At 42.6% G+C, this 21,921-nt stretch overlaps 1 protein-coding gene across 2 annotated transcripts in view; it reads right to left on the bottom strand.

The window, feature by feature from the left end:
- Positions 1 to 21,539, bottom strand: part of ANKRD50 (ankyrin repeat domain containing 50) — a 68,810-nt gene extending 47,271 nt beyond the window's left edge. The window contains exons 1-2 of one of the 2 annotated variants that reach the window (XM_060778960.2): positions 21,205 to 21,539; positions 16,249 to 17,503 (exon numbers count right to left, since the gene is read on the bottom strand). In XM_060778960.2, coding sequence (XP_060634943.1) covers positions 16,249 to 16,727 — 479 coding nt within the window. In that variant the 5' untranslated portion in view covers positions 16,728 to 17,503; positions 21,205 to 21,539. Of the gene's footprint in view, positions 1 to 28; positions 95 to 16,248; positions 17,504 to 21,204 lie in introns of those variants that run through there. The other variant, XM_060778962.2, reaches the window with a different exon arrangement.
- Positions 21,540 to 21,921: the final 382 nt, after the last annotated feature.

Below are 21,921 nucleotides of genomic sequence, written 5' to 3' on the forward strand. Positions count from 1 at the left end.
GTATAAAATATGAAATAGTCTGGCTCACTCCTATTTGTTCAAGTTCCTCATGTCAAACACTGCTGGAAGACGTGGTACTGGGAAAATGTAGCACCTAAAGGGATGAAAAAAGACTGCCATGTGGTAAAGAGCACTAACAGAGGTGAATTGTTAGGTCGAGAATGGCTTTTTCAAGAACCAATGGATGCATTGATAAACTAAAAGAAAAAAAAATACCCAGACTATGAAACAGAGAAGAAAAACACGGAAGCAAATGAACAGATTGGAAAACTTTGCTTTTGGGACTATGGGGCCTATGATGTCCAACTGGTTAGAGGATTCTGGAGCTTTAGTTCAATATAGACAGTCCTGAAATTATGAACAAGATAGGTTCTGTACATTTGTTCTTATGTTGAATTTGTATGTAAGTATCAACAGGTACATTTTTGAAGTATAACTCCAGCCAATATATGTACTACACCTGTTAACTATGAGTCTTTCTAAGTTGGATGCTTGTAACTCTGGGACTGTCTGTGTATTGTCAAAAGTGTCTATCCATACAGCTGCTTTTCTTTCTCCAGTTGCAGAGTTCTAAACACTTTTCTCTTTATTCTATACTCTCAAGGCAACAAAAGGGACACCTCTGCTCATTCACTGACCAGTCCATAACTTCTGTGGGAACAGTGGCTGTACAATTTGCTTACTTGTTAGCAATAATCTCATTGTGGATTCATAAGAACAATGGAAATTAGCGTAGACACCCCTGTATGGACCATCCAGAGAGAGCAACTTTGCACTGTTCACATATGATGTGATATATTGACCAACAATCAGGTGACAACAATCCATCACTGCTATATAGGGAACATATGGCTCTCCAGATGTTAAACTGCAGCTAACATTATTTCTCATTATCAGTTTTGAAGAAAAGGGCTAATAATAGCTACAGTCTAACAACATCTGAGGGTCACATATTTTCTATAAAACGGCTCCAAGAAAGATCATACCAGTTGAATGAGATTAGAAAAAAAAACCTTGGGAGACAGCTGAAACTGGCTTTGCCTCTATCCCACAGGGTCAGATATAACCAACTCTCTTTTGATGAGGAGCCCGGAGAATCATATTTTTATTTTATCTTTTGTAATTATGAATTACTGCATACATTTTGCTTTCTTCCACCATTTACACACACAGGCACACATTCAGGCATTTTAACCCATTCACCAAATCTCAGGTGAGATACAATGAAAAAACATAATATAGGTTGAAACCTCCTTAGCCAGAACTGGGCTAAAAATCCCTGCCAGAAGCTATACTAATTAGAATGTTTGAGCTCTAGATTATTAAATATGGTTTTCTGTGGGCGAGCAGATAGCGACTACAGGATGGCATATGTTCTGTATCAGAATCTAGAGCTGATGTGGTCTATCCAATGCAATTTTCTGAATCAGCACCCCAAGTAACTAAACCAAATCTAAAGTTGACCAAAAACTGAATCATAATCCTTTTGGTACTAATGTTGAAGAGTGGTTCCTGGTAAAAAAAAAAAAAAAAAAAAGGTTCGTAACCACTGAACTAGATGACAGGGTGGGCCAAGAATGTGCCTCAAAGAGAGAGTGCTGTGGAAAACCTTTTTAAAATTAGTAATCAATATACAGCTTTCTCTTTTATCCAAGGAGAAGAGGTATCATACTATGAATAAGCAGTAATTGCGTAAAAAGTGCATTCCACACTAAAGAGCTAAAACGAACTTCATTATGAGATTCCCAGTGATAATAGCATTACTAAAATAGTAAGATTTATTACTCAATATGTCAGATTTCATTTCAGTAGGAAATCCAACATTCTCTTAAATCTTCTAACATTACTAACTGTGAAATACTGGGATTTTTTCCAAGGAATTGCCCCATATAAAAAAAAGCTTCAGTTGTTTTGGAATAGCAGTGTTATCCAAAAGGAACCAGACTTCGATCTGGTGCAATATATAAAGAAGAGCAAAATCTAGCTGACTAAGACTACTGTCATTTATGCAATTTTTTTTACAGATTTAGAGGGAAAACACAACAAATACACATGCCTTACTAATTAAGTGTGAGCACTGGTAAAAGCAAATGACAACTTGTTGACATACTAGATTACTCATAAATGAGTTGCTGACTTGGTTTAATCAACAATTTTCCATCAAGAAATTCGGTATTGAAGAATATGGAAGTACCTGAGATACCTACAGACAATGTGGAAGGTTCGACATACTGCAGTTACTCCCTGGGGATACAGAAAAGTACTGCTTTTCAAAAGTGAGGCTCATTCATCCATTCTCTCTTTTCAAGTAAATCAAAAGCTCCAATATGAGAAGTCAAGGTGGAATGATTTAAAAGTCTTACACTAACCTGAACATATCACACTTTCATGGAAAAGGGAGGGCAACATAGGATGAATCTGAAAACATATTGATAAGCAAATCCCCTAGTAAGTAAATTTCCATTTGCAAAACGGAAAGCCAATGGATGTAACCCAGAGATAGAAATTAAGTGTAAATGCCTAATAGAGCATATCCACTGACTCAATTCTATCTCTGCTCACTTTTAGATACCAGTATTAGATTACTCCCAAAGGGCCACTGATATCTAGTCTAATCTAATCTAGATTAGAAGGTAGGGATTCTGAAACCAAGTTATTTTTGTTCAAGGTGTCCACTGAATTATTGTAATTAAATTGCTTTTGTATAATGTATTGTCGAAGGTTTTCATGACCAGAATCACTGGGTTGTTGTAGGTTTTTTCGGGCTATATGGCCATGTTCTAGAGGCATTCTCTCCTGACGTTTTGCCTGCATCTATGGCAAGCACCCTCAGAGGTATTGAGGTCACTACCTCTGAGGATGTTTGCCATAGATGCAAGCGAAACGTCAGGAGAGAATGCCTCTAGAACATGGCCATATAGCCCGAAAAAAACTACAACAACCCACTGCTTTTGTATAGCTTTGCAATGAGAAAGGACAAAGTAACTTTGCTAAAGAGAGGACATATTCTGGACCAAGTGACGAGTCTTTAGGTTCCCCCTGACCATAACCTCAATCAATCAGTTTATTTCTCCTTCGGGTTGTTGTAGGTTTTTCCGGGCTATATGGCCATGTTCTAGAGGCATTTCTCCTTCGTTCTAGCAGTTTTGTGAGTGTGCCAGTTATGCTGCAAACAAGTGTTAGGGGTCTGTGGCAATTTTACACAGCAAGTCCGATTGTCTTCACATTCTTCTGCAGTCCCTCTCAAAAGGTGGAATTTGTTTTAAAAAGGTGCCAAATCTCCTAAAAAACTAAAAAAAAAAAGATTACTGTAATAGGTGCCATCACATTGTTGACTTTGTTGTTGTTGTTTATTCTTTCAGTCGCTTCCGACTCTTCATGACCTCATGGACCAGACCATGCCAGAGCTCCCTGTCGACCGTTACCACCCTCAGCTCCTTCAGAGTCAAGCCAGTCACTTCAAGGATAACATTTTTGGCTAGTAGTAGAATACTATGACCAGATGAAAACTACAAAAATGTATCGTATTATTTTGGTACAGGGCTTGGAAAATTGCATTTTGTGGCAAAACAATACACATCCTCATCATGTTTTTTTAAAATTCCTGTACCATTTGTTCAGATGGATTTGGTATCTTTCAGAAACAAACTCCACAAATGGAGATAGGAAATGAAATAGTCTAATGTTCTGTTGCCATTTTGAGAGGGGCTACAAGGGAAATTTGAGTTGTTTGGGAGTAAGCACAGGGATCTGTGGTGCTTGGGGGTATTTTGACATTTTAGGGAGGTTTCTGTGCAAATTGCCTGAAAATCACAACATTTTTAAAATAGGAAGATAAGGCTTAGTGAAATTTGGGGGATTGATGAGGATTTTTCAGAGTCCACACAAGTGAGGTCCAAGGGCTGTGTGCTGTCCTTAAGTCACAATTTGCCCACTTAGTGTGAACTACAAGTGGAATTGTGCTGCCTTCCCAAGGCTCCTTGCCAAAATACCAAGTGGTGATGGATGCTGGGAGTTGCAATTCCATAACATCTGGAGGTAATATATTACTCTTATCCCCGAACTATAAGGTGCAACAGGTGCCACAACTTCTCTCCATGTTGCCAAGAGTGTGCAATTACACTAGCAAAAGGAATTTAACTGCAACCCCATTCTTCTCTAGTTGATTTAACAGCGATGTGGTTAAAAAAAAAAAAACAGGCTCTAGAATACTGGCAAAAGTGAGTCATAAAGCATTCAAACTATGCCGGCTCTCTTCAATTGCTACCAGAAGACAAAATCTTTCCAATGAAGTTTAGCTGCATTGGAAAGCTTCAATGCAGCTAAACCTCAACGACTGCAACGTTCAAGCTTCCAGTTCTCAACCACATAGTTCTATGGGAGCTACATAATCAAAGTATGATAGTATCAGGCATGTAAGGATGGGACTGCAGAGAGATTTACAACACCTGAAGCAAGCTGGGGCAACACAGCTTTCTATTTGGTCAACTGAGCCAAAAAGCATAAATCATTAAAAATATTCATATTAGAGTAATAGAATCTTAGAATGCATCTACACTTGTAGAATTAATGTCGTGCGATACCACTTGAATTCTCGTGGCTCAATGTTATTAAATGTTTGGATTAGTGAGGCACCATCACTCTTTGGCAGAGAAGGCTAAAGACCTTGTAAAACTACAATTCTCATGATTCTACAGCATTGAGCCATAGCAGCTAAATTGGGGTCAAACTGCATTAAGTCTGTAGTGTAGATATACCCTTAAAGCTTGAAGGGATCACAAGGGAAATCTAATCCACCCTCTACAATGCAACACAATTATAGTACTCCCAAAAGTTAGGTTTCACATCTCCCAACCAAGCACATTTAGTTCCTTCTTTTAATATGCTCTTTTCAGTTCAATGTGTAACACAAACAAACTAAAATATACATTATTAAATACAAAATCTACAATTAATTCCCAGTCTGATTCTCAATACCCCCCATTAAACACAGTTTTAGTTGTTTAATGGAACTCGCTGAAGCTTGCAGTCTAATGATGTGAATGCATCCACTCTAGATTGTACTTCAATCTATAAATAATTATATTTTAAAATTTCCACTTAATCATTAGGAGATGACAGGTACAGCAGCACAATTCACATGCATTACTTATAGCTCCTTTTCAAAAGTACACATCAGAGAGAAAATGTTCTAGGTTGTTACATTTTTCTGCAAACGTTAATAATAGATGCTTTATCAAGACAGGCATGTTTGCTTGTTTAAATAATGCATCTATACATTAGCTTTTATTTCAATAAAGCCTTTACAACCTACACTTTCCAGTCCTCAGCAGCACACTTTATTCCACTGACACTTTATGCTGCAAACTTAGGGGGGCATTTCTGTTTAATGAGTAAGAATACAACATTTGTATTGATTTTTGCCTTTTGTGGGCAATATAAACAAGCTCCCTCAAAACTGAGTACATCTCTGAAAATTGAAGCTTTTAAGTGTAACGTCATCATGGCCCAAGACAAGCCTTAGAGATGAATAAAAAAACACATATTCATTTTTAGAATCCTACTGTACACGTATAGTATCCTCTTTCTGAAATGCTTGAAACTAAAAGTGTTCCATGTTTTATTTTTAATAATTCTGAAAATTATGGGGGAGGGGGGGGGTGTTCATCTCCATTTCTAAGCCAAAGAGTTAGCATTGTCCGAAGACACCTCCAAGGTCATGTGGCTTCCCACCAAAGCGGCGCCTATTGATCTCCTCACATTTGCATGTTTACGAACTGTTAGGTTGACAGAAACTGGGCCTAACAGTGGGAGCTCACCCTGTTCCCCAGATTTGAACCACTGACCTTTTGGTCAGCAGATTCAGCAGCTCAGCAGTTTAACCTGGTGCGCCACCGGGGGCTCCTCAAAGGTGTTATATACCTCTTATACACATAGCTCGAAGGTAATACTCTTAATGATCTTATGCACGAAACAATGTTTGTGTCCATGGAACCATCGCAAAGCAAAGGTGTCGCTATCTCAGCCACTCGTGTAGACAATTTGGAATTTTTGAATATTTCAGATTTTGGGTAAGGGTCCTATCAAATCGAGTTGCATGCACTGAAATCTAATATTTTTAGATGTTCTGTGTTTTCTTGAGAGAGAGAAGCCTTCTATGTCCAGTTTTTTTTTTTTACAGCTGTGCTTGTCTTTAAAATTCCTCTGAACTCAACAGCAATCCTTGGCAAGCAACTATACATACAGTTCACTGACATGAGAGCAACCCAGACACATACTTTCCAATTTTTATGAGAAATAATAACAGTTCACTAAAGCTCTGTAGTCAAGGGATACAATGCAGAGAAGGTGTACTCCAAATCCATTGCCATCCTCTTGATTTAAAAAAGGCAAAGCAAACTAGAAATTAAGTATCATTGAAATCTGCAGGTTTTACTTCCCAGCAAACATGCTTTAGACCAATAGTTCTCAACCTGTGGGTCCCAGGTGCTTTGGTCTACAATTCCCAGAAATCCCAGCCAATTTACCGCCTGTTAGGATTTCTGGGAGTTGAAGGCCAAAACATCTGGGGACCCATAGGTTGAGAACCACTACTTTAGACCATACAAAAACACAACGGTAATTTCTGCACACAATATTACTGGATTCTACCTGCAAACATTCCCAACTACTAGCTAAATTGATAATGCTGATGGTATGTGCAATCCAACAACATTTGAAGGGCCATATAATGCCCACCCTTGTTGTAGTTCAAAAAGGCAAATCTTCCAAACTCTGGCTGAAACGGACTGCATTTTCTGGAAGACTGTATCAACAGCTGCGCTTTTAAAGTTAGAAACAGTCCAATCTGGCGTGCTGTTGCAGCTGTATTCAAGAAGTCTATTAAAAATTAATCTTCACAGCCTTTGAAGCTTAAAGGCCCCCAAGAGAAAGTCAACGGGAAATATGCAAAACAAGGGCTCAGGAAGTGATACCATGACATATTGCAGAAAAGTGAACCCCTGCATACTCCAAACAGGGTTGCCATGGCCTTCTTCAGATACCTTTGTTTTAGGAATAGCTTTGTTCTTGACTACTATAAAGACATGAGAGAAAACAAAGGCTGATTGAATTTAAGCAGACGTGTATTAAAGCAGTGGTTTTCACCCTGTGGGTTCCCAGATGTTTTGGCCTACAGAAATTCCAACCAGTTTACCAGCTGTTAGGATTTCTGGGAGTTGAAGGCCAAAACATCTGGGGACCCACAGGTTGAGAACCACTGTATTAAAGTGTAAAAGAAGTCCTATAGTGTGGCTGTTCAAGATCTAGAGCTCTCCAGATATCTAAGCTCTGAAGGAATTGTTCCAAAACTTAATGGGGTGGCAATTTACTCTGATTACTACATGGTTTATTTATTAGCGATACTTTTTGACTGAGGTTTTGTTTTTTTATCGACAATACATAAGTTCATAAGGAATAGGAACATGAAAGCACCCCCATTTTCCTGTAAACCATCCATTGTGATTTACCTGGAAGATGTATACATACAAGAATTTCTGAATAAGTGCATGTGTAGATACATATACACACTGCCCAGACGCCTACATAATATGGAACTTCTTCTCTAAGATGACTCTGGGGGTTTCACATCCATGCAGCAGACCTCTATCTTGAGAAACTGAGGCATACACCGACTCACCATCACTATGTATTCACTAAGCCTCCATCACTGTATGGATTGCTAGGTGTATCACAAACTCTTTATCTGTATTGCTAAGTGTAATCCAAGAGATTTTGATTGAACAGTAGAAGGAACTTCTTGACAATGACAGCAGTTTGGCAATAGAACAAATTGTGGGGGGGGGGGGGGGGGGGAGGGGCGGTAAGAGTTTTGCTTCTGGGTGTCGTAAAAAAAAAAGAAAAAGAGAATGAGCAACTACCAGCTAGGAATGCTGTAATTCAGTGTTTCTCAACCTGGAGATCAGAAGCCTGGAGGTCACAAGGGGGGTTTCAGAAGGGCCATGGGGATTCTGTCTGGGAAGCTTGGCCCAATTCTATTGTTGGTAGGGTTCAGAAGGCTCTTTGATTGTAGGTGAACTATAAATCCCAGCAACTACAATGACCAAATGTCAAGCTCTATTTTTCCCAAACTCCACCAGTGTTCACATTTGGGCACCTATAAATCCCAGCAATACAACTCACAAATGTCAAGGTCTATTCTAGTGTTCACATTTGGGCATATCGACCCTTCGTGCCAAGCTTGGTCCAGATCCATCATTGTTTGAGTCCACAGTGCTCTCTGGATGTAGGTGAACTACAACTTCAAAACTCAAGGTCAATGCCCACCAAACCCATCCAGTATTTTCTGTTGGTCATGGGAGTTCTGTGTGCCAAGTTTGGATAAATTCCATTGTTGGTGGACTTCAGAATGCTCTTTTGATTGTAGGTGAACTAAAAATCCCAGCAACTACAACCTCAAGCGACAAAATAAAATTTGTGCCAAATTTGGTCCAGTGAATGAAAATACACCCTCCATACCAGACATTTACATTGCTATTCATAACAGTAGCAAAATTACAGTTGTGAAGTAGCAACAAAATGGTTGGGGGTCATCACAACATGAGGACTGTGTTAAAGGGTCACGGCATTAGAAAAGTTGAGAACCACTATTGTAACTTGTCATCCTACACTGGGTTTGACCCAATGGGCTCCTTCCAACTCTATGATTCTACTACTTCCCAATTATTTATTTGGAGACTAGCAGTGAACTTCGTCAAAACATCTAGGATAGGAATTTATATCCCATCTCCTTATTTTATGCACCAGATGTACTGGGAACTCAAATGCTTATATTTTTGCAGCATTTTGGCCAATCCTAATTATCCAAGTGTGTTTTATGTATAACTTAAGTAAATATGCACCATAATACTGGAACTGATGGAAGCATCCTCCTATTTATAAACACAAAAGAAATAAATCTTTGTTACTCCTTCATGGGTAAAACCACTAGATGTGTTTGGTAGCAGTCATTTTTCCCTTGGCGACATGGCATTAATAGGCTTTACTCCTGCATCAGGAGACAGAAAGCATTTTTCCAGACAGACTGTCAAAGCAGCCAGGGGTTTCTCTGTTTCCAATGTAGTTTGTGGCTTACTTCACCTGTATGAACAAATTGCCTTGAGCTATCTGCTCTATAAGTACCTTTACACAATATACTTTCTCTTTCCTGAAGGCATATTGCAGTCCAGATTGCAAGATCTACAGAGAGAAAGGGAAGAATAGGGACTGCTAGATAGATGTTGGCAAGGGGTGGAGACAAAAGTTCTCTCATCCCTTCCAGCTTCATTATCCTGAAACTAGAATCAGCACAAAACGGATGCTGGAGGTAGCAGAATTCAGACTCAAAATATGTTACTTTCTTTGCATGCACAAAGGGTCTGCTTATGTCCTACAACAGTACGGGAATCACACTGCTATCCAGATTTTGTTGGATTGCAACTCAGAGCATTACTCTCCATTGACTATGCTAGCTAGTGCTACTGGAAGCTGCAGCTCACCATCATCTGAGGTCCCATCTCCACAGTCTTATAATGCAGTCTGTAACTGTATTATATGGTTAGTGTAGACTCAAATATGCAGATTAATTGCATTATATGGCAGTGAAGATGGGGTCTTAGAATGCTGCTTCTGTCTTAAGTGTGTGCGTGTGTGCCTTCAAAGAATGCAACGTTATGATGACGTCATGGATTTCAGAGGGTTTTCTAAGGTAAGAAATACTCAAAGGTAGTTTTGCCAGTTCCTTCCTCTGGAATATAGCCTATAGCAACTAAATGGCAGTCTTCCATCCAAGTATTAGCCAGAGTTAGCACTGCTTAACCTCTAAGATTAGAAAGATTCTGGTTCTTTTATGGTTATTTAGACCCCTCCTGTCCTATAAAACGAAACAAAAGGCTCAAAGCTCACTCCAGCTCCATTGCCTTTTTAGGTAGAGTGCTTCAACAGAGACTAGGAAGGGATCAATGCTCTGAATTTTTACACACCCTAAGGGATATATTGTGGCTTTTGCATGCATGCCATGCTAAAAATTAACTGTGAAGGACTTAAACATGTTTCAGAACAGGGGGCCTCTAGATGTTGTTGGATTGCAACTCCCCAGATTTCTCACCATTAGCAGCATTGGTTAGTACTACTGGGACTTTCAAGCTAACAATGTCTGGGTAGTGTCACATTCCCCATCCATTCTGAAAAGATACTTACAGACTCACAAGTAGGTTAAAAAAATCCACCAACTTTTCAAAGCTGTACACTTACATTTTTAAATGTTAGTCTCTTCAACAGACTCTTGTTGCTATTTACTAGTTTGAGAGGTGCTTCCAACACGTCTCAAACTAGTAAATAGCAATCCTTCCCAGCTGGGCCCAAATCAAGGCCAAAACTATTTTACATACAGTGTAAAACACACACACACACATATACATATACATCTGTCTGTCTGTAAGTATTTACCCTCCCAGATTTCAAGATCTTCAGTCTACAAAATTTGAATCCTGCTTCTGTAATGTAGTCCTTAGCAATTCTATCTGCGGGTCTAGCACTGGTACACCTGTCATAAAAATAATCGCTGTATATCTTAGCAGTTTTTAAAAGGGCTGTAAACTCAAGTTTGGATGTAGCATCACATTGTCAATGAAGATGGGGGATTTAAAAGTCTTTTTGCATAAAGGGCAGCCAAACACTGGGCTCCTATGAATGTATTCTATTTCCCACATCAAAACATTTGCTTTTGAAGAGTGATCACTGTTCCGCAATTCTCCTACAATGGACAAGAAAAGTTCTACCCCATATGAATATGACCAATCAAATGGAAGGCCATCCTACTGTATCATAGCTTTAGATATAAGACTAGATACTTATAAATATCAGACCAAGGATGGAAAATCCTTGGCCTAAACTGAAACAAGTTTTCCTCTAAATCTCTCACAGTCTCTTAATATCAACCATGGCCAAATGGAATGAAGGGAGTTAGAGGCCAAAACGTCTGGAGTTCAAAGGTTCTCCAGCCATGCATTAAAACCTGTCTGTAAAGTACATAGAAAAATAGAGTTGGAAGCAACCGCATGAGCCCCTTCCACACAGCTGAATAAACTCCTACATTTCCTGCTTTGAACTGAAATATATGGCAGTGTGGATTCAGATAACCCAGTTCAAAGCAGATATTGTGGGAGTTTCTGCCTTGATATTCTGGGTTATATGGCTGTGTGGAAGGGTCCTCAGTCTAACCCCCTGCCATCTAGAACAAGCACCATCAAAGCATCCATGTAGGAAAGTGTTGAAGATATTTCCTGAAACTAACCAGGTTTTTTTTTTGTTAAAAATAATATGGTGATATTTTTATCTGATATTTTTAAAAGGCTTCTCATCTCATTAAATCTTGTCCTTCCTGTATAGCTGTGGTTCCCAAACCTTTTTTTTTTTTGACCAGGGACCACTTGACTTTGAACATGGACCACTCTCCAAAAGGGTTACAAATCAGGTTTTTTGTCAACTTGAGATTTGGTTTGGTTATTTGGAGTGCTGATTCAGAAAATTGCATTGGATAGACCACATCACCTCTAGTTTCTGATTTAGAACATATGCCATCCAGTAGTCACCATCTGCTCGTCCACAGAAAATCGTATTTAATAACCTAGAGCCACAGACCTTATTTTAGGTCTTGCAGCCCACCAGTGGGCCACGGTCAACAGGTTGGGGACCACTGCTATATGATTCTGAATATTTAAACCATTTGTTTAAATATCAAAGTTCAATTACCCATTGTATCTTTACATGTACAATTGCAATATTACCTCTGGATGGTCCAGCAATCTATTTTATATATCGAATTTGAAAATACATAAGATTCAAGTTGCGTGTGCAAGGGCGATACACCTCCCACAGCCAACCTGAGAAATACACTCACACAGGTTGTTGGGATAAGCAATGGCCACAACTCATTTATTGATAACAGGAACAAGGGTTGGCAGCCATGCATGGGTCCTGGATCAGGATTGGGCAGCCCACTACTGTCTGATACTGCAAAATGCCAAGGTGCCGCCGGCACAATACCCAGCCAACGTAAACCCGGCACCCATGGGACCACCAGACGTTCCCCCCTTCCGCTAGGGGGATACCAAGCCAGATCCAGGGCCCATGCCCCATGCCAACAAGGAGTTGTAATGAGTAGCATAACAGAAGCAACTGTTAACAGGTAACCAGGACAAGCTAACAAAACAAAAACTAACCACCAATGAAAACACAAACAGCATGCAGAGTGGGTGGGGTGGATCAGCTGATGCAGGCACAGTGCCTGCTGGGGAGCTTGGGGCAGTCTCTCCAGCAGTGAGGCATGGTCAGCTGGCCATTGGCCACTTGGCCAGATGGCGGGAAACTTTCCCGCCATCCGAGGGGGCTTCTGGGAGGAAGAAGCCCCTCTGAGGCAAGAATGGCGGTGGGGGACGCCCCACACCACAACCTCCCTGGCCTGGTAAGTCGGGCCTTGCCTTTTCTTACAAGTCTGTGCAGAACACACACTGTTCTTGTTTTCATAGCATCAAGATGCAACTTTTTATTTTTAGTTCATAGTTTGTTCTTTCTTGCATTTCCTAAAAGGACGTTACATACATTCCATGAACAATCAAGGCTGTAATCTGCAGCTTTGTTTACAAGAATTTAAAATAGCAGTTCCCAGTAAATATCACACCAAGTACAGGTGCTTGACTAAAGACCATCATCATAATTTCATCCGTGTTTCAGACACACAGCAGCCCTTATGGCATTGCTATTTCAAGCAAAACATGCTCTCCATTGCACATATTTGATCAGACAATGGCAGTGCACCCATGTATGCTTCCCCACCACAAGTGGTCAATTTTATTAGCTACTACAGTTGTCATGGTACCTATTCCACTTTAACCTGAGGCTATCTCATTCTACAATCAGAGCTAAGCCAAAGATGTGAATGAAGCAGGAAAAGTCTGATTTGCTTTCTCTTTGACCCAAGCAGTACAGATAGCCAAATGAAACTTACAGCTTTTTCACCAAAGTGAATCTAATTTGTAGGGGCTAAAAGGGATCATCATGACTTATTGTCTTCCTGTTATTTATGTTTTAATATATACAGCACTGTGCTAGGCGCTTCACAGAACCAGCAACTAGTCCCACATGACAATGAGCAACAAGGCAATGCTGCAGTTGTTAAGAGCAGAACTTGGAGGAGTAGCTGATCTCCAGGAAGAAACAGCTTAACCAGTGAAAAGTAGATAATGCTCCTAGGTATAAACAGCAGTATACCAGGCACATAAAATGTGAATGTGTGAACAAGGGAACCAAGAATCCTTTAGCGTGTACAGAAGGAGTTAAATGTCCAAATATTCAACTGCCAGCTGATGGGAGTTATAATCCAAACCATTTGCAGGGTGCCAAGTTGGGAGATGCAAAACTAGAAAAAAACTAAGGATAAATCAAATAACCTGCTTGGAAAGTATCTCACAGATATGGCTATGGCAGCTACCTCCATTTGTGTGGCAAGGATCCCAATGACTTAGCAACTTTTTGCCCAGGGATGATAGCACAGGTCTTCAAAATCTCACCACTCTTTTGGACTAGTAGATGGATACAGGATGATCGTGTTAGCAACCCAATCCAAACTGGGCTTATGTTAACCCACAGAACTCAAACTCTGCAAAAGTTCAGTAAATAAACTGTATCAGGTTTAAAACTGATGCTGGATACAGCAGAACCAGCAATGAGAGAAATGATGAGATTGGAGCATTGAGAAGAACAAAAACCACTCATCTTTATTCAAGATCCTTCCATCAGATCAAATCGATTGTGGAAGAAGTTCATACTAATTTAGGCACTGATTAAGAACTGTAGTATAACCATTTTCACATGTCAGTGGATCATACCGTACTCCTTAGGCCAGTGGTTCTCAACCTGTGGGTCCCCAGATGTTTTGGCCTTCAACTTCCAGAAATCCTAACAGCTGGTAAACTGGCTGGGATTTCTGGGAGTTGTAGACCAAAACACCTAGGGACCCACAGGTTGAGAACCTAAGCTGTTTCAGTCCAAACAAAAAAGGTTGGTTATTAACCTACATACCCCAATCTGGAATTTTCCAGACACTTTGAATTATAGTTGCCGCTGGTCACAACCAGCATGATGTTGGAAGTTGTACTTCTAAGCAGCTGGAGGCCACCAATGCTGTAATATTAAGTTTTGTCCCTATTACCAAGTTCTTTAAATGTAAGCAGCCTCCTATTCTTATAGCAAGTATAGTAATTGTTAGCTCTATGGATCTCTTGGCCTACAATTGCCATCAACCCTGCCCAGCATGACCAGCGATAAGAAACCACTAAAGTTGCCATCCAAAATAGCTCAAACACCAAAGTTCCTCACTTCTGCAACACAGTATGCAGATTACTGGAAAACTATAATCCAGAACTGACAGTAAGGGACAGAGTATTTGTTTATATACCTTGAAAACTGCAAACACGGGTAAATATATTAAAGCATCCTGTGTTTGGTACAGTCACTCATTCTGATTATTATCATGGTTGGTTCTGAAAAGGTCAGTTTGTTTGGTTGGTCGGTGGTTGCATGCTGCAAGTAGCTTCTGATGTGAGAGAATCAGCTGTCTTCAAAGATGTTGCCCAGGGGATACCCGGATGTTCGGATCCTGCAGGGAAGCTTCTCTCATGTCATATTACGATATTTCATAATATTGTACAAAATCTTACTGGTACAACCTGAGGATCACAATCAGACACCTATCTGAATGCCCAGTGTGGAAAACATCACATTGAAACAGTGGATTTGGCTCTTAGTGATACATGGCGCATTATCACAGGATGTCTACGCCCCACATCACTGGCGAAATTACACTGATCAGCCGGTATTACACCATCTGACATCTGCCAAGAAGTAGCAGCCAGCAATAAAAGGATCAAGGCATTGACATCTTTTGCCCATCCTCTGTTTGGATATCAGTCAGTATGTCCATGCCTTAAATCAAGAAACAGCTTCCTAAGATCTACAGAGATACTCGCAGGAACACCTCAGCAAGTGAGAGTCCAAAAGTGGCAGGCTAAAACGCATCACCTCAATCATTGTGAGAAACTGGACGAGAAACTCCTTTCTGGGCACACAGAAAAGTGGACGACCTGGAAGGAATTGAACAGGCTGAGCTCTGGCACCACAAGATACAGAGCTAACCTTAAGAAATGGGGCTACAAAGTAAGGTCCACAAGATGCGAATGCAGAGAAGTGCAAACCACAGACCAACTATTACAATGCAGTCCTGCCACATGCACAATGGAGGACCTTCTCACAGCGACACCAGAGGCACTCCAAGTGGCCAGCTTCTGATCAAAGGACATTTAGCATGATGCCAAGTTTTTTTTAACTTTGTTTTTAAATGCATTTTAACTGTATCCTCAACTCATTTCTGACACGATAAATAAATACTCATTCTGATTGTTCAAAGCAATGGCAGACCCTCCACTGCAAGTGACAGCAAGCACATGACCCATGTTGAATTAATACAAACAACTATCAGTACACTTCTGAAGAAACAGGGTTTCCAAATCATTAGTTCTGGCACTTTCATTTCACAGAAAGAGCACATTAACTCCTCCAATCAGAAGAGCTTGGAAAGTTCATGATCACTGCTTATTAGCATGTTCTCCAAATACTGCTCGACATTCCATCTCTCATACTACAGATTTTTATGTTTTGAGATTTTTACAGGAGTAATTTTTAACACAGGATAACCTTTGTACAGAGAGAGGGAAGTCCACATCAAACCAGCGCAAGTGCCTTGTTGGGAACGATTTCAAATGGGCATCTATTTTGAGATTTGAAAAGTTTCCAGAAAGCTACCGAGAGGAGGAAAACTTTAGCAAGAAGACTCCAAAACAAAACTTTTATCTGCAAAACCAGGGACACCTGCCAAAACAATCCAGAAGCCACTCCCCTCTTTAACCTGCTATTATAGGCCTTCCCCTCTTTTCTTTCCAATGACTCTGTTCCCAAACATAGACTGGAATCAAGAGAAACATAATATGGAATGTGTTTGGTGTATTTTGTCTGACAGACTCCCCCCTCCATCCTGGTGCGGGATACTGGAACACTTCATGCAGATACACAACACCACCCACACGACAAGGAGGTTTTACCTGTTTATGAAGAGGCATATCTTATCAGATTATGAGATAGGAAGGCTTTGTTTACCTCTTAAATGCTTCAGCAGGGTTCCTCTCACACTCCCCAGGCTGCAAGAGACACTGAACAGCTGGATCTCTCAGCTTGTCTTCATATCCTTGGATGAGTCCACTGCGACAGATCTGGGCAACTAACCCTCGAATAAAGCCGCCCACGCAGAGTGTGTCCGAGTCCTGAGCCCTGCAGAAGTGGAAAGCCAGGGCTTGGTGATGCAGACCCCGCTGGAGACTCGCAGGTGAGCTCGGCCACAGCAACTCAGTACAAAAGGCCGTCTTGCCACTGCCAGGCCCTCCCACTAACAACACCCCCCAGGCAGCTCCTTTGCCAGGGACAACACAGGTATTCGTCCCGGAATTCAGCACAACGGAGGGTTTGTTGGCAGTGCTGTTGCTACAGCTTGTCTTTTCCTGGAGGCAGTGTTGAAGCTTGTGAAAAACCCACTCTCGACAATAAAACGGTTTCCCCTGCAGCAAGCTGGTCTGAGCCATTATGCTGGCTTTCTCTCTCTCTGGGACAGATCAGAAACAGCAAGGCATCTTAAGATCCCTTTAAGCAAGCAGGTCCTTAGCTCCAAGCCAATGGACTCATTGTACAGAGCACTGTCACAAGGGGAAATGCAACCCACAAATGCTTCATCACCTCACATAATGGTCAGCTGCATCTCTGCATGTCAAGCAGCTTTTCTCCATCCCAACTTTCTCCTGATTAGCACATGATGTATTGCTGCTCATCCGATTTAGAGATAAAGCTATGTTTGATACCAAGGCTCAGTAATGCTTCTCATATGGCTTAAAAGGTCACACCGTGTCATGACTGCAGCTTCAGCTTATAGGGCCACATGTTCTCTTATGCAGCCAGTGCCTCGGAAAAAAGCAGATGTTTCGACATGCCTGCAGAATCCCTGCATGTTCTCGCCTCTTTAAATTCCCACCACTGCAAAAATCTGCGAGTTTAACAACCTTTGCCTTTCTCAAGACTTTGGAAAGACAGGACAAATTTCTTCTTTTCTCCCTTTAGATGAATGTGGCTTACAATGCAAACGTATGGATTGACTTTGCTTTATTGAGAAGTCATTTGTTGAAACTCAGACAAGCTTCTGTGGTCACCTGAAGAACTTTGCGATCATGGTGTTGGATTGATCAGAACAAGGTCAAAACAGAAGAATCTTGTTTACAAGTGACATCCAGCATATGCTTTCCTCGCCATCTTCCCTTTCACCAAAACACTCTGGGCATCTCAGCTGCAGAGTTTGCGCAGACCACACCTGAAGATTAAAACATCAACAACATGTGTTAGCTTCTATACACAAGGGTACTGAATGTTAAGTAAGAACCAATCAATGCCACTCACACATGGAACATACAAACAGTATGGTCCTGAGAATGAATTCTATTTGTATGCCCTGAATCATATAGTTCAGCATTTCTCAACCTGAGGATTGGGACTCCTGGGGGAGGAGGTTGCGAGGGGGGTGTCAGGGAGGTCGCCGAAGACCACCAGAAAACACAGTATTTTCTGTTGGTTATGGGGGTTCTCTGTGGGAAGTTTGGCCCAACTCTATCATTGGTGGGGTTCAGAATGCTCTCTGATTGAGGTGAACTGTAAATCCCAGCAACTACAACTCCGAAATATCAAGGTGTATTTTCCCCAAACTCCGCATTTGGGCATATTGAGTATTCGTGCCAAGTTTGCTCCTGATCCATTATTGTCTGAATCCACAGTGCTCTCTGGGTTTAGATGAACTACAACTCCAAAACTCAAGGTCAATGCCCACCAAACCCTTCCAGTACATTCTGTTGGTCACGGGACTTCTATGTGACAAGTTTGGTTCAACTGAATTGTTGGTGGAGTTCACAGTGCTCTTTGATTGTAGGTGAACTATAAATCCCAGCAACTACAACTGCCAAATGACAAAATAATTTGAATACCCCACCAGTATTCAAATGTGGGCGTATTGGATATTTGTGCCAAATTTGGTCCAGTGAATGAAAATACATCCTGCATATCAGATGTTTACATTACGATTCATAACAGTAGCAGAATTATAGTTATGATGCAGCAACAGAAATAATTTTATGGATGGGGGTCACAATACTAGGAAGGTTTTTTTTCCGTGTTAGGAGTGACTTGAGAAAGTGCAAGTTGCTTCTGGTGTGAGAGAATTGGCAGTCTGCAAGGACCTTGCTCAGATGTTTTTGATCAGGATAGTTGAGAACCACTGTTATAGTTGGTCTCCTGTATCGATTGATTCTATTATCCATGAATTCATTTTCAAAAAACCAACCCTTGACTTTGCCATTTCATGCACTGTATATAATGCGACTTGAGCATCCAGAGGTCTGGCAACCAAGATGTAGCAGATGCTGGTGTGTCTCCAGATGTACATATATTCAACAGATAACAAACAGCAGCATATAACAGCCTTGAATTACCTTCAAGTCATTCATACATAGGTGAAGGTATAGGATTTCCCCTGACATTAAGTCTAGTTGTGTCCAACTCTGGGGGATGGTGCTCATCTCAATTTCTAAGCGGAAGTGCTGGCATTATCCGTAGACACCTCCAAGGTCATGTGGCTGGCATGACTGCATGGAGCACCGTTACCTTCCTGATGGATCTATCACTTTTGCATGTTTTCAAACTGCTAGGTTGGCTAAAGCCGAGGCTAACAGCGGGAGCTCACGCTGCTCCCTGGATTTGAATAACTGACTTTTCAATCAGCAGATTCAGCAGCTCGGTGGTTTAACCCACTGTGCCATCGGGGACCCAACATAAGAAAGCATAAGAACCCCCTTAAAAAAAAACCAAGCCCAAGCACTGTCTTCTTTATGACCCATGTGCTCTCCTTGATCCCAGCCCAGCCCTGGGTCTTCCAAACCTCTTTTGTACCTGCTTCCTATTACAGCCAACCAGGAGTTCCCCTTTACAGCTTTTCACAGCCTTCTTTGTTCAGGGAGGATATACAGGCAGCCTTTGGAGCCACGTTTTAACTTACCCTCCTCCTCCTCCTCCTCCTTCCTCCCCTTCCCCTCCCTTGGCATTGTTGCTGTGCAGCATGCTGTTTCTGTCATCTGTTCTGCTCAGAGCAGATCCATGCAGCCAGCCTCTCTCTCTCTCTCTCTCTTTTGCATTTGTCCTAGGCTTTGTCTCCCACTCCCCTCCCTTCCACTGCCTGCACGGCCAAGGCTTCACGTTTCAGATTGGGACAAAAACAAAACAAAACCCCAGAGAGATCCAACCGCCTTGTGTCTCCCTGTCGTTGCTTCTGCTGCAAAGGCTGGACTCACAAAAAAGGAGAGAAAGAGGTGGCGGGGCTGCCACGGGAAGAGATCCACGCCCTGTCCTCACTCCCCTCACCCCACCCGAGAGAGGGACACGCAGCAGAGGAGCAGGAGGGGCAAGAGGAGCAGCCTTCCTCTCTTCTTCCCCTCATCCGGATCAGATGCCATTTGGTTTCTAATCTTGGGAGGAGGGTAGTTTGAGGGAGAAAGGACTCCAACACACATACACACACACACTTACTCCCAGTCTCTCCAGCTTCTTGCTTCTCTCCCCCTCCATTGGTGGGATTTGGATTTCAAACACACAAGGCAGACAGGCCCCATCTATCTAATCTGCCATAGAAGGCAGCTTGAAACTGTACTATATATACAGTCAGTGTAGTAGACTCATAGAATTCAATTCATGACCTGCATTCTAGGACTCTCCACTGACCTTATAACTGGCATGGGCAAACTTCGGCCCTCCATGTGTTTTGGACTTTAACTCGCACAATTCCTCAGTTTTCCAGGCTGTATGGCCATGTTCCAGAAGCATTCTCTCCTGACATTTCGCCTGCATCTATGGCAGGCATCCTCAAGAGGTTGTGAGGTCTGTTGGAAGCTAGGAAAGTGGGGTTTATATATCTGTGGAATGTCCTGGATGGGAGAAAGAACTCTTGTCTGTTGGAGGCAAGTGTGAATGTTGCAATTGGCCACCTTGATTAGCGTTTAATGGCCTTGCAGTTTCAAGATCTGTCTGCTTACTGCCTGTGGAATCCTTTGTTGGTAGGTGGTTGCTTACTGACCAGAGGAATCCTTTGTTGAGAACTGATTAGCTGGCCCTGATTATTTCTTGTCTGGAATTCCCCTGTTTTTGAGTGTTGTTCTTTATTTAATGTTTTGATTTTAGACGTTTTTTTTTAAAAAAAAAATACAGGTAGCCAGATTTTGTTCATTTTCATTGTTTCCCCAGGCAGGAAGCAGCCAGACTTTGAAACTGCAAGGCCATTGAAGGCAAATCAAGATGGCCAGTTGCAATATTCACACTTGCCTCAAGCAGACATGAGTTCTTTCTCCAACCCTGGACATTATTCCACAGATATATAAACCCCACTTGCCTAGTTTACAACAGACCTCACAACTGGGTTGTTGTACAATACATAGACCTCATAACCTGAGGATGCCTGCCATAGTTGCAGGCGAAGCGTCAGGACAGAATGCTACTGGAACATGGCCAGACAGCCAGGAAAACTCACAGCAACCTAGTGATTCCAGCCAGGAAAGCCTTCGAGCTAGGAATGGTGGGAGTTGCAGTCCAAAACATCTGGAGGACCGAAGTTTGCCTATGCCTGCCTAATAATAACAGTTTCACGTTGCATCCTATGGCAGTGAGTGTTGCTAACACATACACACGTCCACGCGTGCCTGTGTATTCCCCGGCCTCTCTTTGCCTCTTGTGTCTGCAAAAGGCCCCGAGGAGAGAAGCCCAACGCGGTATCTGACCAAACAGTCCCCACATTCAAGCCGGATCCGAGCCAAAAGGCACCCACCAGGCAGAAAACGCGGCTGTCACTCTCGCAAGGAGGCTGGGGAACGGTGGGCAGCACCAGACACGCGGGGGACTCTCTTGCAGGCGCTCAGACGCCCCCGTGTCACGGGAGGACAGGGAAAGGCTGCAGGAAGGGGACAAAGCGGGCTTTCCTACCGGGAGGGGCTTCCCAGAGCCGGCTCGTTGCAGAAGAATCCAAGGAATGGGGAGGAAGGAGGAGCTGCCTCTTCTTTTCCTTCTCCTTCTCTTTCTTCCTCCCTCGAAGTTGTCCAGAGGCAGGCGGGCTGGTTTCCCCGGCTGGCTTCCTCCTCTCCTCTAGGCGGATTTTGCAGCGGGCTCGGCTTCCCCTCCCGCTCCTGGAGCCGCTCCCCCGAAGCGGGCGGGAGGACGAATCCCGGAGCCTTCTCCGCCCCTTGCCCCTCCGCTGCCCGGCCTCCTCTAACCTGCCAGATTCGGAGACTCCCAGACGTCTGGCTGCTCCGGCGAAACCACGCCTCCTCCTCTCTGGCCACGCCCCTTATGGGACTGGAGCTACTTTGTGTTCGGCCGTGGGCGGGGCCTGCCCTAGAAGCATCCCCGCCTCACGATTGGAGCGTGGGCGCGGCCACACTCAGCGCCTCCTCTGAAGCCACGCCCCTTACAGGACTGGAGCTACCTTGTGTTCGGGCATGGGCGGGGCTTTCCCTGGAAGCATTCCCCGCCTCAAGTTTGTGGTGTGGGCGGGGCTACATTCAACGTCTTCCCTGAAGCCACGCCCCATACGGAACTGGAGCTGCTTTGTGTTCGGGCGTGGGCGGGGGCCTGCTCTATAGGCATTCCCCGCCCCCTTTTGTAGTGTGGGCGGAGTCACATTCGCTACCTCCCCCTGAAGCC

The sequence above is a fragment of the Anolis sagrei genome, chromosome 5, assembly GCF_037176765.1.
Source record: "Anolis sagrei isolate rAnoSag1 chromosome 5, rAnoSag1.mat, whole genome shotgun sequence".
Lineage (NCBI taxonomy): Eukaryota > Metazoa > Chordata > Lepidosauria > Squamata > Dactyloidae > Anolis > Anolis sagrei.